This window comes from Argopecten irradians, chromosome 7, assembly GCF_041381155.1.
Source record: "Argopecten irradians isolate NY chromosome 7, Ai_NY, whole genome shotgun sequence".
NCBI classification, from domain to species: domain Eukaryota; kingdom Metazoa; phylum Mollusca; class Bivalvia; order Pectinida; family Pectinidae; genus Argopecten; species Argopecten irradians.
This window is the reverse complement of record NC_091140.1, coordinates 34,312,965-34,333,508: the sequence shown is the minus strand read 5'-3', so window position 1 is coordinate 34,333,508 and position 20,544 is coordinate 34,312,965. Positions and strand designations below refer to the sequence as shown.

The 20,544-nt window shown below is 37.4% G+C and overlaps 1 protein-coding gene across 1 annotated transcript; it reads right to left on the bottom strand.

The window, feature by feature from the left end:
- Window positions 1-4,782: 4,782 nt before the first annotated feature.
- Window positions 4,783-10,092, bottom strand: LOC138328242 (uncharacterized). Its single transcript, XM_069274956.1, is given in 2 exon segments — window positions 4,783-9,661; window positions 9,664-10,092. Coding segments are annotated over 2 exon segments (1,002 nt in total). The 5' UTR covers window positions 9,838-10,092; the 3' UTR covers window positions 4,783-8,833.
- Between the last annotated feature and the right edge of the window lie 10,452 nt (window positions 10,093-20,544).

Genomic DNA, 20,544 nt, shown 5'->3' with positions numbered 1-20,544 from the left:
ATGCCAGTGTTGTGATGTGTAGAATTGAAGGTGGCGTCTCGTCGATAGAGATGGGACACACATTTTTGGTCGATTACGGATACTCAACGGCATCGGTACGGCTCCATCACTTAATATATCTACTTATAATACGCAATTCATTAAACTTTACATAAGTATGCAGAAATTTAAATTATCTATATCCTAAGTGTTAAAGTTTATAATTTGTAATGAATTTTTAAAAGGAAGAATATTTCTAATCTCCCTGATTTCTTATGTTGCATATAGTATTTCCTCGGATCGTGAATATTTCCAATCACTTTTAACTAAAGCAATTCAATTTAAGTGCACCAAATATGACAGTTCTCCTTTATACTATACTATCGTATGATGCCACAATTTTCCATTCCAATGATGTCTGGGTCTTTACTATCCTTCCGACAGAATAACTATGGCATACAGAACATGATTGTGAGTCGCAATGGAACGCAGGTTGTCTGCACCTTCGACCGGATAAAAAAACCTACCCAGAACGAGGCTGAGGTATTTGACCTTGACCAGCCTCTGCATCTCATGCATGCACATGGTCCAATCTCTGATGGTGCGTTATAAGTGATTTTAATTTGTGTTTTTTAGCTGGATTACAAAGTTATAACAATTTTTCTGCTATTATCATGTAGAATTGATGTGAAACGATGTTTATAATCCATTTGGAAGTAGCAATTGTTAATATTGAAATTTAAATGACGGAGTTGCTTTTAAAGTTTTTTTTCCTGCTGTTTCCTTTCATTTTTATTACCTATGATATAATAGTTTTTAATGTAAAATGCTTCCTTTCCACAGGTAATCCAGGGTACCACCCCATCCGATCTGTTACCACCGACAAGATAGACTTCCTCAATATAACACAACCTTTACAAGTAACGACTAGTGCACCCACTACCTCACAGGTAACATATTATTGGCGACAGGGATGTAGCGATCCTCGATAATTCAGGGATTACTGTCGCTGTCGTATTATCCGCCTATGGAGTATGTCATAAAAAACTGGCATGCTTTTATATTATAAGAAACATAGACTATCACACGCTTTTCATGGAATTGAAGATTGCAGAGAGCGACGATAAACCTAACAATGTATAATTATTTGGTATTTTCATGGACATCAAATGACTAGACGTCCTGTTTTACATATTACCATAGCTTTGCTATTACATAATCAAGGGATGGATAAGTCGACAGTGTTAGCAGCACTTGAGTATCGAGGATGTTATTTAGCAGTTGATAACCAATACACGGATGATATGGGAAACTTTATAATTTGATGTGCAAATAAAGGCAACTGTTGTGCTAATGTTAGCACCAAACGTTGGTATTTAGCATCCTCTTTGTCAATTATGTTAATTTGATAAATTTGATGTTCAAAAAATATTTGCCTATTTGGTTTTAGGTCTGTAAGTTTTAGTTCAAATTGCGATTCCTGAACATTATGTATATATGTTTAACAAAATATAAAACTAATATGTGATTGTGAATGAATTGTTACACAAAATAAAATGGATTATCGTCTTTATACCGATGTTAGGTATTCACTTTAACGTTGTGGATACTAAGTGAGAAATTCGTCTAATTAGTACATTCAGCGAAACAAAATATTTGCTTTATGTTTCGTATGATATCAAATGGATTGCTGTGACACATTTCCAATAAAATACATTTTTTTCTTCTGTATTTTCCGTCGGGTATAAAAAAGACGACTTTTACTACATGCGTAACCAGTTAGATATCTGTGAACGACATTATTCATAATTTATTGTTAATTTCCTAACAGGCAACTGATGGAATTATTCTGTCGGACCCTGACTGCGGAACCACAAAGGGGTGTTACCCGGAGTCCTGTCCGGTCACCGGATGTTCCGATTTCTTCGTTACTTGGGAGGACGCTGGAGACTACCTCCGGTTTGAAATGACGTCAGTGATATCTGCTGGTGACAACCAATGGGCAGCCTTGGCTTTCTCAAAGAACGAGTACATGGTAAAAGGGGTCACTAAAATACTTTAAAATTTGACGCATTTGTGCTAAAATTTATGTTCAAATAAGTATGCTTACAATAGGTTGCATGTATTCGGTATACTTTGCCTTGCTATTCTAAAATAAATTTCTTTTTCAAAAAGCTAACTACATATTGAATTACGATTGTTTTACATGTGTTCATCAATGTATAATTGCCAATCAAACATAGTCGCTTGTCACATTTTTGTGGTTAATTTTTCAGACGGATGCCAGTGTTGTGATGTGTAGAATTGAAGGTGGCGTCTCGTCGATAGAGATGGGACACACATTTTTGGTCGATTACGGATACTCAACTGCATCGGTACGGCTGAATCACTTAATGTTTCTACTTATAATACGCAATTCATTAAACTTTACATTAGTATGCAGAAATTTTAATTATTTAAATCCTAAATGCTAAAGTTTAAAATTTGCAATGAATTTTTAAAAGGAAGATATTTCTAATCACCCTGATTCCTTATGATGCATATAATATTTCCTGGGGACGTGAATATTTCCAATCACTTTTAACAAAAGCAATTCAATTTAAATACTCCAAATGTGACTGTTCTCCTTTATCTATACTATCGTGTGATGCCACAATTTTCCAATTCAATGATGTGCTAGGTCTTTACTATTCTTTCGGCAGAATAACTATGGCATACAGAACATGATTGTGAGTCGCAATGGAAATCAGGTTGTCTGCACCTTCGACCGGATAAAAAAAGCTACCCAGAACGAGGCTGAGATATTTGACCTTGACCAGCCTCTGCATCTCATGCATGCACATGGTCCAATCTCTGATGGTGCGTTATAAGTGATTTTAATTTGTGTTTTTTAGCTGGATTACCAAGTTATAATAATTTATCTGCTATTTTAATGTAGAATTGATGTGAAACGATGTTTATAATCCATTTGGAAGTAGCAATTGTTAATATTGAAATTTAAATGACAGAGCTGCTTTTAAAGTTTTGTTTCCTGCTGTTTCCTTTCATTTTTATTACCTATGATATAATAGTTTTGAATGTAAAATGCTTCCTTTTCACAGGTAATCCAGGGTACCACCCCATCCGATCTGTTACCACCAACAAGATAGACTTCCTCAATATAACACAATCTTCACAAGTAACGACTAGTACACCCACTACCTCACAGGTAACATATTATTGGCGACAGGGATGAAGCGATCCTCGATAATTCAGGGATTACTGTCGCTGTCGTATTATCCGCCCATAGAGTATGTCATAAGAATACTGGCATGCTTTTATATTATACGAAACATAGACTTACACCTGCTTTTCATAGACTTGCAGATTGCAGAGAGCGACGAACGATAAACCTAACAACGTATAATTATTTGTTATTTTCATGGACATCAAATGACTAGACGTCCTGTTTTACATGTTACCATAGCTTTGCTATTACATAATCAAGGGATGGATAAGACGACAGTGTTAGCAGCACTGGAGTATCGAGGATGTTATTTGGCAGTTGATAACCAATGCACGTATAATTAGGGAAACTTTATAATTTGATGTGCAAATAAAGGCAACCGTTGTGCTAATGTTAGCACCAAACGTTGGTATTTAGCATCCCCTTTGTCAATTTATAAATTTGATAATTGTAATGTTCAAAAGTATTTGCCTATTTAATTTTAAGACCCTTATTCCATACAAACAACACAAACTCATTGCTGGGATACGGCCACAGATTTTTTTGAACCAGACAGCAGCAGCATGTGCCAACAAGCATATATATTTATATATACCTGAAACTCTACAAGAGACTGATATCTCCAGCCGAATGCCCACTAGCATAGTGTCCAGCAAACAGCAAACTGCTGAATGCTCACCTGCATGGTTACCCGACAAACAGCACCAAGCTGAATGCCCACCAGCATAATGAGCAACAAACAGCAACACTATAGGGCTGTTCCCTGGGAAACCAGGCGAACACAACTCTTGTGTAAGCACACCATGCTGGTGTGCTCCAAGCAGTTGCCTATGAAACACTGTGATGGCTCCCATAGCCAACACCCAAACTTGGATCTATCATCCATCTCTTGCAGAGTTACCTCCCCTTATCACTTTTCCTCCTGAGTTATGTCCCTTGGGAAACCAAGCAGACCTACCCTGGATACCCGTACCACTTAAAAATGAAAGGGGAATTTGCTTATTGACACATGCTGCCGCCAACTTGCCAGAATTCCGCTAATTTATTCAAAACAGCAAACCTGTGACAAAGAAAACAAACAAAACATGGAATTATCATAGTCACTTGATATTCTTTCCCATGTAGATGATGTAGTATCACTCACTTCTGTTAAAGTCCTGTTAATCCAAATGAACTTTGCTATCAATGTTGTTAATTGATGAATTGCACACTTTTTAATCTTTAAAGTAAGCGCAGTTTAATTTTAACTCTTCACCAATTTTTTGTTGTTGAGCACACTGGCATAACATGTCCTCACCAGGAAAAGCTCACACATGAATCGTCCATTAATACGAGACAATAATACTTACAGTCCACTAGCCAACAAAACCGAACACAACTCCAGAATGATTTCTGAAATAAGGCACGCTATGAATCACACTGTACAACGTCCTTGTCAGGTATATGTTTCCAAATATCCAGATAATGTCTTGGAGAAAACTGAAACAAAAAGAACTAACAGCAGAATATTGCTTAAGCACAGCATACAAGTTATTTTACCAATACTGTAATAAAACAATGAATGTCAACTAGAAATAGGGGTTGGGAGGGTGGGAATTAAAATTCTCTGCAAGCATGTGCCTCTTATTTGCTAATCTGTCGATGACCGGATGTTAACTTAGCATGCTGGGATAACGTTCTATACAATGCTTTCCTATGCAAAGCGAGATAACTCTAAATTATTAACTACTGTCAAAGGGGGGTAACTCCTGTGACCTTACGTATGACACATACTAAACTTCCATAATGGCTTCAATAACTTTGATTACCGTACACGTCGGTAATCAGTATTATTTCAAGACCCTTATTCCATACAAACAACACAAACTCATTGCTGGGATACGGCCACAGATTTTTTGAACCAGACAGCAGCAGCATGTGCCAACAAGCATATATATTTATATATACCTGAAACTCTACAAGAGACTGATATCTCCAGCCGAATGCCCACTAGCATAGTGTCCAGCAAACAGCAAACTGCTGAATGCTCACCTGCATGGTTACCCGACAAACAGCACCAAGCTGAATGCCCACCAGCATAATGAGCAACAAACAGCAACACTATAGGGCTGTTCCCTGGGAAACCAGGCGAACACAACTCTTGTGTAAGCACACCATGCTGGTGTGCTCCAAGCAGTTGCCTATGAAACACTGTGATGGCTCCCATAGCCAACACCCAAACTTGGATCTATCATCCATCTCTTGCAGAGTTACCTCCCCTTATCACTTTTCCTCCTGAGTTATGTCCCTTGGGAAACCAAGCAGACCTACCCTGGATACCCGTACCACTTAAAAATGAAAGGGGAATTTGCTTATTGACACATGCTGCCGCCAACTTGCCAGAATTCCGCCAAACAGAAAGCAAAGCTTACTGCCCCAATCTGGCAACAACCAATGCCCTACGCCCTTTAATTTTAGCAGCTAAAAAGCTATAGCATTTGTTTTCACGAATGTCTCAAGTGCTGATTGAAAATCAGTTATAAATATATCATTACCAATATCAGACAAATGAGTACCATCCTTACGAAACAGGCCTGGACAATCAAAAGATATTTCTGTATGGTGTATGATTTTTCCCCCAAAGGCTCTCACTACTTTTCTACCTTTCCTATTTATCCGTGCCCGCTTTCTCTCAACTGCTCTCAAATTCCCAGCCCCAAACCAAAACAACCTACACAAAACATCTGACCAGACCAGGACAGTCTTCGGGCATAGCTGGTGGAGCAATTGGATATCATTTGCAATTGCCTCTTGTAACTCGGCACATGGGCGGTCAACTAAATCATTGGAGCCCAAATGTAATATCATCATAGAAGGGGGACCTGCCTGACTCACTGACAACATCTGACGGACCTTAGGGATTAAATCCCGCCAATGCATACCCCGAATACCTGTCCATGTAATGTCTACTTTAATATTCTCAAGACGAAGGTTGTTGTTCAGTCTCTGTATTGCCCTCTTCTCTGCCCAATAAACTAATGAAGACCCAATGATCCCACACATCTGTAATGAACTTACAATATTAGCATCTGTCCTACTCTAATTAATTACAGCATATACACAAAAACGAACAACGCTACTGGTAAATTAAAGTATGTCCTTAAACAAGCAGTAATAAACAGCTAACGGCATAACAATGTTGGAGCACTAATACGTATGTATCTCTGAAAACATGCCGACTTCCAGCGGCCCAGCACTTTTATCTGTTCATCCGAAGTTCCCTGCAACGAAGCCGCAGACGCCGCCCCTATGCGAAAACTGTGAGTTTTAAAATTGGCAGCTGGGACATTAGCGAACTGCAATGTTTTCTTCAAAACTGCTGAAAATTGGTAACGCGACAATGACCTTCCACTAGCATGGCAAAGAAATTCACGAGTTAGAGATTTAGGACGTATCCTAAGGAATGCTGATGTTGCCTTAACCGGGCACAATGATAAATCTGGACAAGCACTGATAACCAAAATATGACCCTTACCTGTCTGATCTGTTTTTGAGTGGGTTAGTTTTAATGTCACCTCCTGATCATTTAAAGACACATCTGATAGTCCCACTGCATGATCTGAATTAGCAGTACTAGTAAGTTCACCAACCCTCATAAAACCATAAAAGGCTAACAGGAAGGCCACACGAAATAAACTTGTTTCATATGTTGAAGTGCAAACAAACGGTAATGCACCTACAATCTTCCTTAAGATATCTAAGGTAATTGGAGCTCGCACATCGGGAGATGCCTTTGTACGCCTATAACCTTCCATAACTTTCTGTACTAAAAATTGTTTTGCAGGATCCCCCCACCCCTTAATTTTGTGGTGGTAACTTATACCTGACAAGTAAGTTTGTAGGGGATGCTCCACTGATAGATAAATAAGCCACATATTGTAGCAAATGATTGATAGGCACAGGCCACATCTCAGATAGCCTGTATAACTCTCGGAATTTTTTTAAAAGATGACAGGCCTGTACTGTATGCCTGCTTAGTATTATTGGACAAACTACCCTGAATTAAAGTCTCAATCACTAATTGAAGATTTCCCATAGATGGTTTGGCACCACATGTGGCTCCCGTTCTGCGCCTGTAGCTAACTGGAAGAATCTGTCCCCACTGCAAACGTGAAATTGAATCAGCAACAGTGTTATCAGCACCAGGGATATGTGAACATTTACACAATATGTTAAATTTTAAACATCTCAAAACAAATGACCGGACTAGTTTCATAACCAGATCTGACTTAGATGTTAGAGAATTAATGATGCTTACAACTCCTGTATTGTCTGACCTAAACAATATCTTTTTATTAGTTAGTAATTCCCCCCAAACAACTATGGCCACTAAAATTGGGAAAAATTCAAGCAGTGTAATACTTCTGGTTAAGCCCTGATCATGCCATTTGACTGGCCATACTCCAAAACACCACTTACCATTAAAAAAGGCCCCAAACCCCATTCCTGGGCCCCCGGCGCTGTCAGTGTACAAACACAAATCCTGAGAACTCTCCCATTCCTTGTTTAGAAACACTGAAACTCCATTAAAACCCTTAAAGAAATATAACCATGCCTCAATATCTTGCTTGACTTCCCCAGTAACCCGAATGCGATGATGGGGCTGAGTTAAACCCTTAATTGAATTAATTAGACGTCGACAAAAAGTCCGCCCAGGTCTTACAGCCCTACAAGCAAAATGTAATGCCCCAATCAACGACTGCATTTCCCTTAAAGTTACTTTCTGCTTTTGAGAACACATTTTCTAGCTTCTCACAAATCTCAACTACTTTAGCTGCAGGAATTTTAATTGTAAGATTTACAGTATCAATTTCTAAACCTAGGAAACATAACACAGTGCAAGGGCCAAACGTCTTTTCCTCAGCAATAGGGACTCCCAGGTTTTCACAAGAAGCTAAGAAACATTCCAATAAATCCTTACATTGGGTGGAACCAGCTTTACCTCCAAAAAGGAAATCATCAAGATAATGTAATACAGATCGTTTTCCTGATTTATTTTGAACTATCCATTCTAAAGCACTTGAAAATTTCTCAAATAAGCTGCATGATAATGAACATCCCATCGGTAAGCATTTATCAAAATAATAATAACCCTGAAGCTTAAATCCCAATAAATCAAAGTCTTGTGGAGATATTGGCAGTAACCTAAAAGCTGATTTGATATCGGATTTTGCTAATAAAGCCCCTTGACCTAAATTTTGGACCAATTCAATCGCCGCATCAAATTTGGTATACTGAACAGAACACAAATCCGAATCGATACCAGAATTAACTGAATTATCTTTAGGATGTGACAAGTGGTGGATTAAACGAAACTCCCCCGGTGTACTCTTTGGAATCAGACCCAAAGGTCTCAAATTTGGTAAAGGTCTTTCCTTAAATGGACCGGCAACCCTTCCAAGATCCACCTCTTTTTGAACTTTTTTAAGGGCCATATTGACATTCTGTCTGACTGAACCTAAATTTAAACAATCAGTATCCTCCCTAATACCCTGATAATGCAAAGGAAATCCCTCTGAAAAACCATCAACAAGCTCCTGTGTGATTTGATGGTTTGGGTAATCAAGCAATTCCTGTTTTAATTTTTTACTATTTATTGGGGTTTTTCCCAGACTGGACACTGCCATGGGTTTTTTTTCCCTGACTGGAACTTGCAGCTGAGGGCCGAAAAGACTTAGTGCACTGCAATGCACTATGGTCAGCAGCACAAATACTGCAAACATGAGTGTACCTGCAGTTACTATACGTACATTTACCCCTATTGAAGCCAAAGCAAGGTGATGGCTTGGAATGTTTCCCACCCCACTCCTTGTTACCTCCCTTGACCACATTGTTCTTCCCCATTCCACCGGCTTGAGGGGTCATTACCCGGAGCCAAAGGTTTGAATTAATTTGGTTCCATGCTAAACCAGGAGATTGACTAAGACGAGCCCTAAATTGCTCATCATACACTCGCCAACCCCCCGGCACACCCTGACAAGCTGCCCCACGTATTGTTTTTACATACTGCAAAAGTTCCTGTACCTTAGCGGGGAATCTTTCCAAATAAATGGACATATAAATGTGGAAAGCATCTGTCCATTTCTCCACATTTGGTATTTTTTCTTTACAAGTAGGGGGGCGGGTCTCTATCATCCCACTGGATCCGACAACCATCGGCGCACTAGTGCAAAAGTCATTCAATTCTGAGTAGCCCTTTAAAAGAAGGGCCAAATTTATATACTCGTGACCCCAGATTTTTTGTTTTATAGCCCGGGGCACATGGTCACCGATGGAGTCGGACTCCAGGGGGATAATTTCGATCTCGGGGGTAGTGCTATTATTGTAACCATTATCATGTACATTTAATAACATCTGCGGTTCGGGCTCTATGCCCATACCTGTGATCCCATCCTCCACTTGCACCTCCTCTAGCTCTACTACTGGTACCTCTGGCAGCTGACCACGTGGAGTCTCCCTCCGGGTCTCGCCAGCGGCGGTCTCCGTCTTTTTGGGAGGGGAACTGCTCGCCTTCCCCCTTTTCTTTTCTCTGGGGGCGGAGACAAAGCCACCCCGGGACCTCGCCGCTTCCTAATTCCAAGACCTCTTGGCATACTTAAGAAATCCGATCAGTACAAATTAAAATTCTCTGCAAGCATGTGCCTCTTATTTGCTAATCTGTCGATGACCGGATGTTAACTTAGCATGCTGGGATAACGTTCTATACAATGCTTTCCTATGCAAAGCGAGATAACTCTAAATTATTAACTACTGTCAAAGGGGGGTAACTCCTGTGACCTTACGTATGACACATACTAAACTTCCATAATGGCTTCAATAACTTTGATTACCGTACACGTCGGTAATCAGTATTAATTTTAAGGTCTGTAAGTTTTCGTTCAAATTGCGATTCCTGAACATTATGTATATATGTTTAACAAAATATAAAACTAATATGTGATTGTGAATGAATTGTTACACAAAATAAAATGGATTATCGTCTTTATACCGATGTTAGGTATTCACTTTAACGTTGTGGATACTAAGTGAGAAATTCGTCTAATTAGTACATTCAGCGAAACAAAATATTTGCTTTATGTTTCGTATGATATCAAATGGATTGCTGTGACACATTTCCAATAAAAATACATTTTTTTCTTCTGTATTTTCCGTCGGGTATAAAAAAGACGACTTTTACAACATGCGTAACCAGTTAGATATCTGTGAACGACATTATTCATAATTCATTGTTAATTTCCTAACAGGCAACTGATGGAATTATTCTGTCGGACCCTGACTGCGGAACCACAAAGGGGTGTTACCCGGAGTCCTGTCCGGTCACCGGATGTTCCGATTTCTTCGTTACTTGGGAGGACGCTGGAGACTACCTCCGGTTTGAAATGACGTCAGTGATATCTGCTGGTGACAACCAATGGGCAGCCTTGGCTTTCTCAAAGAACGAGTACATGGTAAAAGGGGTCACTAAAATACTTTAAAATTTGACGCATTTGTGCTAAAATTTATGTTCAAATAAGTATGCTTACAATAGGTTGCATGTATTCGGTATACTTTGCCTTGCTAATCTAAAATAAATTTCTTTTTCAAAAAGCTAACTACATATTGAATTACGATTGTTTTACATGTGTTCATCAATGTATAATTGCCAATCAAACAGAGTCGCTTGTCACATTTTTGTGGTTATTTTTTCAGACGGATGCCAGTGTTGTGATGTGTAGAATTGAAGGTGGCGTCTCGTCGATAGAGATGGGACACACATTTTTTGGTCGATTACGGATACTCAACTGCATCGGTACGGCTGAATCACTTAATGTTTCTACTTATAATACGCAATTCATTAAACTTTACATTAGTATGCAGAAATTTTAATTATTTAAATCCTAAATGCTAAAGTTTAAAATTTGCAATGGATTTTTAAAAGGAAGATATTTCTAATCACCCTGATTCCTTATGATGCATATAATATTTCCTGGGGACGTGAACTTTTAACAAAAGCAATTCAATTTAAATACTCCAAATGTGACTGTTCTCCTTTATCTATACTATCGTGTGATGCCACAATTTTCCAATTCAATGATGTGCTAGGTCTTTACTATTCTTTCGGCAGAATAACTATGGCATACAGAACATGATTGTGAGTAGCAATGGAAATCAGGTTGTCTGCACCTTCGACCGGATAAAAAAAGCTACCCAGAACGAGGCTGAGATATTTGCCCTTGACCAGCCTCTGCATCTCATGCATGCACATGGTCCAATCTCTGATGGTGCGTTATAAGTGATTTTAATTTGTGTTTTTTAGCTGGATTACCAAGTTATAATAATTTATCTGCTTTTATATTGTAGAATTGATGTGAAACGATGTTTATAATCCATTTGGAAGTAGCAATTGTTAATATTGAAATTTAAATGACAGAGCTGCTTTTAAAGTTTTGTTTCCTGCTGTTTCCTTTCATTTTTATTACATATAACATAATAGTTTTGAATGTAAAATGCTTCCTTTTCACAGGTAATCCAGGGTACCACCCCATCCGATCTGTTACCACCAACAAGATAGACTTCCTCAATATAACACAACCTTCACAAGTAAACGACTAGTACACCCACTACCTCACAGGTAACATATTATTGGCGACAGGGATGAAGCGATCCTCGATAATTCAGGGATTACTGTCGCTGTCGTATTATCCGCCCATAGAGTATGTCATAAGAATACTGGCATGCTTTTATATTATACGAAACATAGACATACACCTGCTTTTCATAGACTTGCAGATTGCAGAGAGCGACGGTAAACCTAACAACGTATAATTATTTGTTATTTTCATTGACATCAAATGACTAGACGTCCTGTTTTACATGTTACCATAGCTTTGCTATTACATAATCAAGGGATGGATAAGACGACAGTGTTAGCAGCACTGGAGTATCGAGGATGTTATTTGGCAGATGATAACCAATGCACGTATAATTAGGGAAACTTTATAATTTGATGTGCAAATAAAGGCAACCGTTGTGCTAATGTTAGCACCAAAACGTTGGTATTTAGCATCCCCTTTGTCAATTTATAAATTTGATAATTGTAATGTTCAAAAGTATTTGCCTATTTAATTTTAAGGTCTGTAAGTTTTAGTTCAAATTGCGATTCCTGAACATTATGTATATATGTTTAACAAAATATAAAACTAATATGTGATTGTGAATGAATTGTTACACAAAATAAAATGGATTATCGTCCTTATACCGATGTTAGGTATTCACTTTAACGTTGTGGATACTAAGTGAGAAATTCGTCTAATTAGTACATTCAGCGAAACAAAATCTTTGCTTTATGTTTCGTATGATATCAAATGGATTGCTGTGACACATTTCCAATAAAATACATTTTTTTCTTCTGTATTTTCCGTCGGGTATAAAAAAGACGACTTTTACTACATGCGTAACCAGTTAGATATCTGTGAACGACATTATTCATAATTCATTGTTAATTTCCTAACAGGCAACTGATGGAATTATTCTGTCGGACCCTGACTGCGGAACCACAAAGGGGTGTTACCCGGAGTCCTGTCCGGTCACCGGATGTTCCGATTTCTTCGTTACTTGGGAGGACGCTGGAGACTACCTCCGGTTTGAAATGACGTCAGTGATATCTGCTGGTGACAACCAATGGGCAGCCTTGGCTTTCTCAAAGGACGAGTACATGGTAAAAGGGGTCACTAAAATACTTTAAAATTTGACGCATTTGTGCTAAAATTTATGTTCAAATAAGTATGCTTACAATAGGTTGCATGTATTCGGTATACTTTGCCTTGCTATTCTAAAATAAATTTCTTTTTCAAAAAGCTAACTACATATTGAATTACGATTGTTTTACATGTGTTCATCAATGTATAATTGCCAATCAAACAGAGTCGCTTGTCACATTTTTGTGGTTATTTTTTCAGACGGATGCCAGTGTTGTGATGTGTAGAATTGAAGGTGGCGTCTCGTCGATAGAGATGGGACACACATTTTTGGTCGATTACGGATACTCAACTGCATCGGTACGGCTGAATCACTTAATGTTTCTACTTATAATACGCAATTCATTAAACTTTACATTAGTATGCAGAAATTTTAATATTTAAATCCTAAATGCTAAAGTTTAAAATTTGCAATGAATTTTTAAAAGGAAGATATTTCTAATCACCCTGATTCCTTATGATGCATATAATATTTCCTGGGGACGTGAACTTTTAACAAAAGCAATTCAATTTAAATACTCCAAATGTGACTGTTCTCCTTTATCTATACTATCGTGTGATGCCACAATTTTCCAATTCAATGATGTGCTAGGTCTTTACTATTCTTTCGGCAGAATAACTATGGCATACAGAAACATGATTGTGAGTCGCAATGGAAATCAGGTTGTCTGCACCTTCGACCGATAAAAAAAAAGCTACCCAGAACGAGGCTGAGATATTTGACCTTGACCAGCCTCTGCATCTCATGCATGCACATGGTCCAATCTCTGATGGTGCGTTATAAGTGATTTTAATTTGTGTTTTTTAGCTGGATTACCAAGTTATAATAATTTATCTGCTTTTTTATTGTAGAATTGATGTGAAACGATGTTTATAATCCATTTGGAAGTAGCAATTGTTAATATTGAAATTTAAATGACAGAGCTGCTTTTAAAGTTTTGTTTCCTGCTGTTTCCCTTTCATTTTTTATTACCTATAATATAATAGTTTTGAATGTAAAATGCTTCCTTTTCACAGGTAATCCAGGGTACCACCCCATCCGATCTGTTACCACCAACAAGATAGACTTCCTCAATATAACACAACCTTCACAAGTAACGACTAGTACACCCACTACCTCACAGGTAACATATTATTGGCGACAGGGATGAAGCGATCCTCGATAATTCAGGGATTACTGTCGCTGTCGTATTATCCGCCCATAGAGTATGTCATACGAAACTGGCATGCTTTTATATTATACGAAACATAGACTATCACCTGCTTTTCATAGACTTGCAGATTGCAGAGAGCGACGATAAACCTAACAACGTATAATTATTTGTTATTTTCATGGACATCAAATGACTAGACGTCCTGTTTTTTCCATGTTACCATAGCTTTGCTATTACATAATCAAGGGGATGGATAAGACGACAGTGTTAGCAACACAGGAGAATCGAGGATGTTAGTTGGCAGTTGATAACCTATACACGGATAATTAGGGAAACTTTATAATTTGATGTGCAAACAAAGGCAACCGTTGTGCTAATGTTAGCACCAAACGTTGGTATTTAGCATCCCCTTTGTCAATTATGTAAATTTGATAAATGTAATGTTCAAAAAATATTTGCCTATTTAATTTTATGGTCTGTAAGTTTGAGTTAAAATTGCGATTCCTGAACATTCTGTATATATGTTGAACAAAATATAAAACTAATATGTGATTGTGAATGAATTGTTACACAAAATAAAATGGATTATCGTCTTTATACCGATGTTAGGTATTCACTTTAACGTTGTGGATACTAAGTGAGAAATTTCGTCTAATTAGTACATTCAGCGAAACAAAATCTTTGCTTTATGTTTCGTATGATATCAAATGGATTGCTGTGACACATTTCCAATAAAATACATTTTTTTCTTCTGTATTTTCCGTCGGGTATAAAAAAGACGACTTTTACTACTGCGTAACCAGTTAGATATCTGTGGTGAACGACATTATTCATAATTTATTGTTAATTTCCTAACAGGCAACTGATGGAATTATTCTGTCGGACCCTGACTGCGGAACCACAAAGGGGTGTTACCCGGAGTCCTGTCCGGTCACCGGATGTTCCGATTTCTTCGTTACTTGGGAGGACGCTGGAGACTACCTCCGGTTTGAAATGACGTCAGTGATATCTGCTGGTGACAACCAATGGGCAGCCTTGGCTTTCTCAAAGAACGAGTACATGGTAAAAGGGGTCACTAAAATACTTTAAAATTTGACGCATTTGTGCTAAAATTTATGTTCAAATAAGTATGCTTACAATAGGTTGCATGTATTCGGTATACTTTGCCTTGCTATTCTAAAATAAATTTCTTTTTCAAAAAGCTAACTACATATTGAATTACGATTGTTTTACATGTGTTCATCAATGTATAATTGCCAATCAAACAGAGTCGCTTGTCACATTTTTGTGGTTATTTTTTCAGACGGATGCCAGTGTTGTGATGTGTAGAATTGAAGGTGGCGTCTCGTCGATAGAGATGGGACACACATTTTTGGTCGATTACGGATACTCAACTGCATCGGTACGGCTGAATCACTTAATGTTTCTACTTATTATACGCAATCATGCATTTAAACTTTACATTAGTATGCAGAAATTTTAATTATTTAAATCCTAAATGCTAAAGTTTAAAATTTGCAATGAATTTTTAAAAGGAAGATATTTCTAATCAGCCCTGATTCCTTATGATGCATATAATATTTCCTGGGGGACGTGAATATTTTCCAATCACTTTTAACAAAAGCAATTCAATTTAAATACTCCAAATGTGACTGTTCTCCTTTATCTATACTATCGTGTGATGCCACAATTTTCAATTCAATGATGTGCTAGGTCTTTACTATTCTTTCGGCAGAATAACTATGGCATACAGAACATGATTGTGAGTCGCAATGGAAATCAGGTTGTCTGCACCTTCGACCGGATAAAAAAAGCTACCCAGAACGAGGCTGAGATATTTGACCTTGACCAGCCTCTGCATCTCATGCATGCACATGGTCCAATCTCTGATGGTGCGTTATAAGTGATTTTAATTTGTGTTTTTTAGCTGGATTACCAAGTTATAATAATTTATCTGCTTTTTTATTGTAGAATTGATGTGAAACGATGTTTATAATCCATTTGGAAGTAGCAATTGTTAATATTGAAATTTAAATGACAGAGCTGCTTTTAAAGTTTTGTTTCCTGCTGTTTCCTTTCATTTTCATTACCTATGATATAATAGTTTTGAATGTAAAATGCTTCCTTTTCACAGGTAATCCAGGGTACCACCCCATCCGATCTGTTACCACCAACAAGATAGACTTCCTCAATATAACACAATCTTCACAAGTAACGACTAGTACACCCACTACCTCACAGGTAACATATTATTGGCGACAGGGATGAAGCGATCCTCGATAATTCAGGGATTACTGTCGCTGTCGTATTATCCGCCCATAGAGTATGTCATACGAATACTGGCATGCTTTTATATTATACGAAACATAGACTATCACCTGCTTTTCATAGACTTGCAGATTGCAGAGAGCGAAACGATAAACCTAACAACGTATAATTATTTGTTATTTTCATGGACATCAAATGACTAGACGTCCTGTTTTACATGTTACCATAGCTTTGCTATTACATAATCAAGGGATGGATAAGACGACAGTGTTAGCAGCACTGGAGTATCGAGGATGTTATTTGGGGCAGTTGATAACCAATACACGTATAATTAGGGAAACTTTATAATTTGATGTGCAAATAAAGGCAACCGTTGTGCTAATGTTAGCACCAAACGTTGGTATTTAGCATCCCCTTTGTCAATTAATGTAAATTTGATAAATGTAATGTTCAAAAAATATTTGCCTATTTAATTTTAAGGTCTGTAAGTTTTTAGTTCAAATTGCGATTCCTGAACATTATGTATATATGTTTAACAAATATGAAACTAATATGTGATTGTGAATGAATTGTTACACAAAATAAAATGGATTATCGTCTTTATACCGATGTTAGGTATTCACTTTAACGTTGTGGATACTAAGTGAGAAATTCGTCTTATTATACAATCAGCGAAACAAATATTTGCTTTATGTTTCGTATGATATCAAAAGGATTGCTGTTGACACATTTCCAATAAAAATACAGTTTTTTTCTTCTGTATTTTTCCGTCGGGTAATAAAAAAGACGACTTTTACAACATGCATCACCAGTAAGATATCTGTGAACGACATTATTCATAATTCATTGTTTAATTTCCTAACAGGCAACCTGTTGGAATTTATTCTGTCGACCCTGACTTGCGGAACTAACCACAAAAGGGGTGTTACCTCGAGTCCTGTCCGGTCACCGGATGTTCCCGATTTTCTTCGTTACTTGGGAGGACGCTGGAGACTACCTACGTTTGAAATGACGTCAGATATATCTGCTGGTGACAACCAATGGTGCACTTGGACTTTGTCTCAAAGAACGAGTACATGGTTAAAAAGGTGGTCACTAGATCATGTGACTTGTTAATAATTGTATGCACCAATTTGTGCCTTATAAATTTATGTTCTGATTAGGTATATTGTCATTAATGGTTGACATGTATTTCGGGTAATAGTTGTGCGCATTGATAATCTAAAAAATAAATCGATTTTTCAAAAAGCTTAACTTACTTATAGAATTACGATTGTTTTACATGTGTTTCATCAATGTATGAATGCGCCAATACACTAACAGAGTCTCTTGTCAAATTTTTGAGGTTAATTTTTTCAGACAGGAATGGCCACTGTGTTGTGTTGTTGTTGAATTGAAGGGTGGCGTCCTCAGTTCAGTATAGAGATGGGATCACAACCGTAGAACTCCATTTTTTGGTCGATTAACGGATACTTAAACTTCCAATCGGTACGTGCTGAATCAATTAAATGTTTCTTACATATAATAACGCAATTTCATTACACTTTGACATTAGTAAGCAGAAAATTTTAATTATTTTAAATCCTACAATGCTAAAAGTTTTAAAATTTGCAATGAGATTAGTTTAAAAGGAAGATATTTCTAATCACACCCTGATATCCTTATGATGAGCCATATAATATTTCCAGGGGACGTGAATATAATAATCACTTTTAACAAAAGCTAACTTTCAATTTAAATACTCCAAATGTGACTGTTCATCCTTTATCTATACAATCCGTGTGATGCAACACATTTCCAATTCAATGATGTGCTAGGTCTTATAACTATTCTTTCGGCAGAATAACTGATGGGCATACCAGAACATGATTGTGCTGTAGCAATGTGAAATCTGGTTTGTCATGCACCTTCGAACCGCGATAAAAAAAAACTACCACCAGAACGAGGCTGAGAGTTTGAGCCCTTGACCAGCCTCTACATCTCATGCTTTGACACCTGGTCCCATCTCCTGATGGTTGTCGTGTTTAAGTGATTATTAATTTTGTGTTTTTTGCATTGTGGTAAAATTACCAAGTTTTGTAATAAAACATCTCTGCCTGTGTTATATAATGTAGATTTGATAGTGAATCATTGGTGTCGCTATATTTCCATTTGTGTGAATAGCATGGTTCAAAATAAAAAATATTTTTAGTTGGGGGGGGAATTTTAAATTGACGGAGAGCTTGCTTTTAAAGTTCTTTTGTTTCCCCTTCATTGCTGTTATACTATTCTCATTCTTAATTACAGTCATAACACTTATACTTTTGAATATAAAATGCTTCCCTTTTCACAGGTAATTATTTTTCCCCCCCCTAGATAGGGGTGTCCACCCCATCCCGATCTGGTATTACATCAGACCAAATCAATGATAGTACTTCCACAATATGAACACAACCTACACATCGTAACGAAGATTAACACCCACTACCTCACAGGAATAACACACATTTTTTGTGCGGACAGTGAGATTGGAGCGTATCCCTCACGATAATGCCAGGAGAATTACTGTACGCTCTGTCGAGTTTTCCGCATCGCATTAGAGTATGTCATAAGTAAAACTGGCTACTGCTTTTATATTGTAAATAACCTAGGGACTATACGCTTTGACTTTTCAGAGACTTTTTCAGATAGCGGAGAGCGAAACGGTACAGCCGTTACACCTGTATAATTATTTTGGGTTTTATTCCATTGACATCAAAATGACTTGAAACCGCGTTATTTTTGTGTCCCTGTGTACAATGTGTTGCGACATAGCTTTGGGCTATTACATAATGCAAGGGCAGTGGATAAGAACGACAGTGTTTAGCAGCAAACTGGCTAGTATCAGGATGTTATTTGGCATATGTGATAACCAATACACGAATAATTAAGGAAACTTTATAATATGTGATGTGGCAAATAAAGGGCTAACCTGTTGTGCTAATGTTAGCACCAAAACGATGGTATTAGCATCCCTTTGGTCAATTTTATAAATTTGATAATTGTAATGTTCAAAAGGGGGGGGGGGGGGGGGGGGGGGGGGGGGGGGGGTAATTTGCCTATTTTTAATAAGAGGTCCTGAAAGTTTTAGTTCAAATTGCGATTCTGAACATGTATGTATATATGTTATATGAAACTAATATGTGATTGTGAATGAATTGTTACACAAAATAAAATGGATATCGTCCTTATACCGATGTTAGGTATTCACTTTAACGTTGTGGATACTAAGTGAGAAATTCGTCCTAATTAGTACATTCAGCGAAACAAAATCTTTGCTTTATGTTTCGTATGATATCAAATGGATTGCTGTGACACATTTCCAATAAAATACATTTTTTTCTTCTGTATTTTCCGTCGGGTATAAAAAAGACGACTTTTACTACATGCGTAACCAGTTAGATATCTGTGAACGACATTATTCATAATTCATTGTTAATTTCCTAACAGGCAACTGATGGAATTATTCTGTCGGACCCTGACTGCGGAACCACAAAGGGGTGTTACCCGGAGTCCTGTCCGGTCACCGGATGTTCCGATTTCTTCGTTACTTGGGAGGACGCTGGAGACTACCTCCGGTTTGAAATGACGTCAGTGATATCTGCTGGTGACAACCAATGGGCAGCCTTGGCTTTCTCAAAGAACGAGTACATGGTAAAAGGGGTCACTAAAATACTTTAAAATTTGACGCATTTGTGCTAAAATTTATGTTCAAATAAGTATGCTTACAATAGGTTGCATGTATTCGGTATACTTTGCCTTGCTATTCTAAAATAAATTTCTTTTTCAAAAAGCTAACTACATATTGAATTACGATTGTTTTACATGTGTTCATCAATGTATAATTGCCAATCAAACAGAGTCGCTTGTCACATTTTTGTGGTTATTTTTTTCAGACGGATGCCAGTGTTGTGATGTGTAGAATTGAAGGTGGCGTCTCGTCGATAGAGATGGGACACACATTTTTGGTCGATTACGGATACTCAACTGCATCGGTACGGCTGAATCACTTAATGTTTCTACTTATAATACGCAATTCATTAAACTTTACATTAGTATGCAGAAATTTTAATTATTTAAATCCTAAATGCTAAAGTTTAAAATTTGCAATGAATTTTTAAAA